General features: G+C 21.4%; 1 protein-coding gene across 1 annotated transcript in view; it reads right to left on the bottom strand.

The window, feature by feature from the left end:
• Positions 1 to 1,302: 1,302 nt before the first annotated feature.
• Atf6 (bZIP_ATF6 domain-containing protein ATf6) overlaps positions 1,303 to 1,732 on the bottom strand; it is a 4,247-nt gene continuing 3,817 nt past the window's right edge. The window contains exon 7 of the mRNA XM_018522980.1: positions 1,303 to 1,611. Coding sequence (XP_018378482.1) covers positions 1,355 to 1,611 — 257 coding nt within the window. The 3' untranslated portion in view covers positions 1,303 to 1,354. The remainder of the gene's footprint in view (positions 1,612 to 1,732) is intronic.

The following is a 1,732-nucleotide window of genomic DNA, read 5'->3' as shown; positions in this document are numbered from 1 at the left end:
TATTATATATAACTGAATTACTTATATGAACATGCATGAACATATTTTTTACTATTATACACAATATATTGTATAATATAATTTTTGAAGAAAAATAATATATATATTTAATATATGTGGTCAATTTATTTTGTAGTACCATTGCTGATATATATACTATACATACACATAATTAGAATGAGGGCAGAAATAGAGCAAATTAATTGTTTGGTCTCTACTTGCAAAAATTAAAATAAAACTTGAGAGTTTAAAATTGATTTATTTTTTATAATAAATAAACAATATGTGCTATTAATAACGATATATGTACTTTGAAAGAAAAAAATCAAAGTTCAAAATTTATTATTTAATGATAAAGATCTTAATTGCTTAATTATATCGGATAATTAGAAAAAAGATTAATATATTTTTATATATTATGAACTAATTTAAGAGATAAGAATTAGAAAATATACAATATATTATTTTCTATAATTATTATTTAAAAATATATAATAAAAATTAATCTGGATCCTACAATTTTACTTATTATTTTATGATTTCAAAGCAATAATTAATACAGTGCGCTATAGCATTTAATTTTGTGATAATTATATTCAATAACTTTGAATATTTGTTAAAATTTGACAAATACCTGAAAATCATTAAATATTTGTAATGAAATATTTATAATATTTAGCAAAAGCACACTTTTTAAAATTAGTTGTACTGATTTGCATTACATTTAGATTTGTTTTATACTTCCAAAATAATACCAAGTAAATTGATGAATCACAAATCATAAATTTGTTGTGTATTTTTTAAAATTTCACTATTTTGATGTAGAAGACTATTATATGAAATGTTGTATCACAGATAAAAAAATGTAAAACAGAAACTTATAAAAATTTGGAATAATATAGCAGTAGGATATCAAATTCTCACAGTGCATTATCAAATAAATATCAAATTTAAAAATAAATTATATATAACTTTTTCAGATATTTCCTGTTTACCACTTTTGGAAGAAATGTTATGAAATCTTTACCAAAATTTAAATATACAATAAAATATACATTTGTATCGATAAAGATTTCATAACATTTCTTCCAAAAATGATAAATAGAAAAAATTTGAAAAAATTAATTATGAAGAAAATATAAATAATTACGATTCAATGTATAATTATATATTACTATATATGTATATAACTAGAGTATAATATAATTATATTATTGCATAAACAAGTATATTATCTTTATATCGCATAATTAATCCTTTATGTTTTTCATATTAAGACTAGGAACATACTTATATGCGTATTCTTATTACACAAAATGTTAAAATTTCTAATTTTTTTTTATTTATGTAATTATTACATAAAGTGTTTTCTATACCGATGTTTTCTGTTTGCTTCTTTCAAAAAGTACGGTTTGTAATTTCTAGTGATATTATCTGCAGATGGATTGTCTATATCCTCAACAGAATGAGATTGATTCGATTGACTCGTAGGTTTATTGTTTCGTAAATGGACAGGTATAATGGATTGTTGTAAATGTAGCAGTTGCGTATTAGTTACCTCGCAATCAATTTGCATCATTGTTATATGATTAGGTGGCGTTGAAAATGTACCTGGAAAAAAACGGCTTTTATATAATATTATGTGTCATTCCTATATATCGTTACATTAAATTAATATTTTTTATTCAAGCATAGATGTGTGTGTGTGTGTGTGTGTGTGTGTGTGTGTGTG

The sequence above is a fragment of the Trachymyrmex cornetzi genome, unplaced genomic scaffold (genome assembly GCF_001594075.2).
Source record: "Trachymyrmex cornetzi isolate Tcor2-1 unplaced genomic scaffold, Tcor1.1 scaffold1388, whole genome shotgun sequence".
In the NCBI taxonomy this organism is placed as follows: Eukaryota; Metazoa; Arthropoda; class Insecta; order Hymenoptera; family Formicidae; genus Trachymyrmex; species Trachymyrmex cornetzi.
Note: the sequence above shows the minus strand (reverse complement) of the source record. Positions and strands in the feature narration are given on the sequence as shown.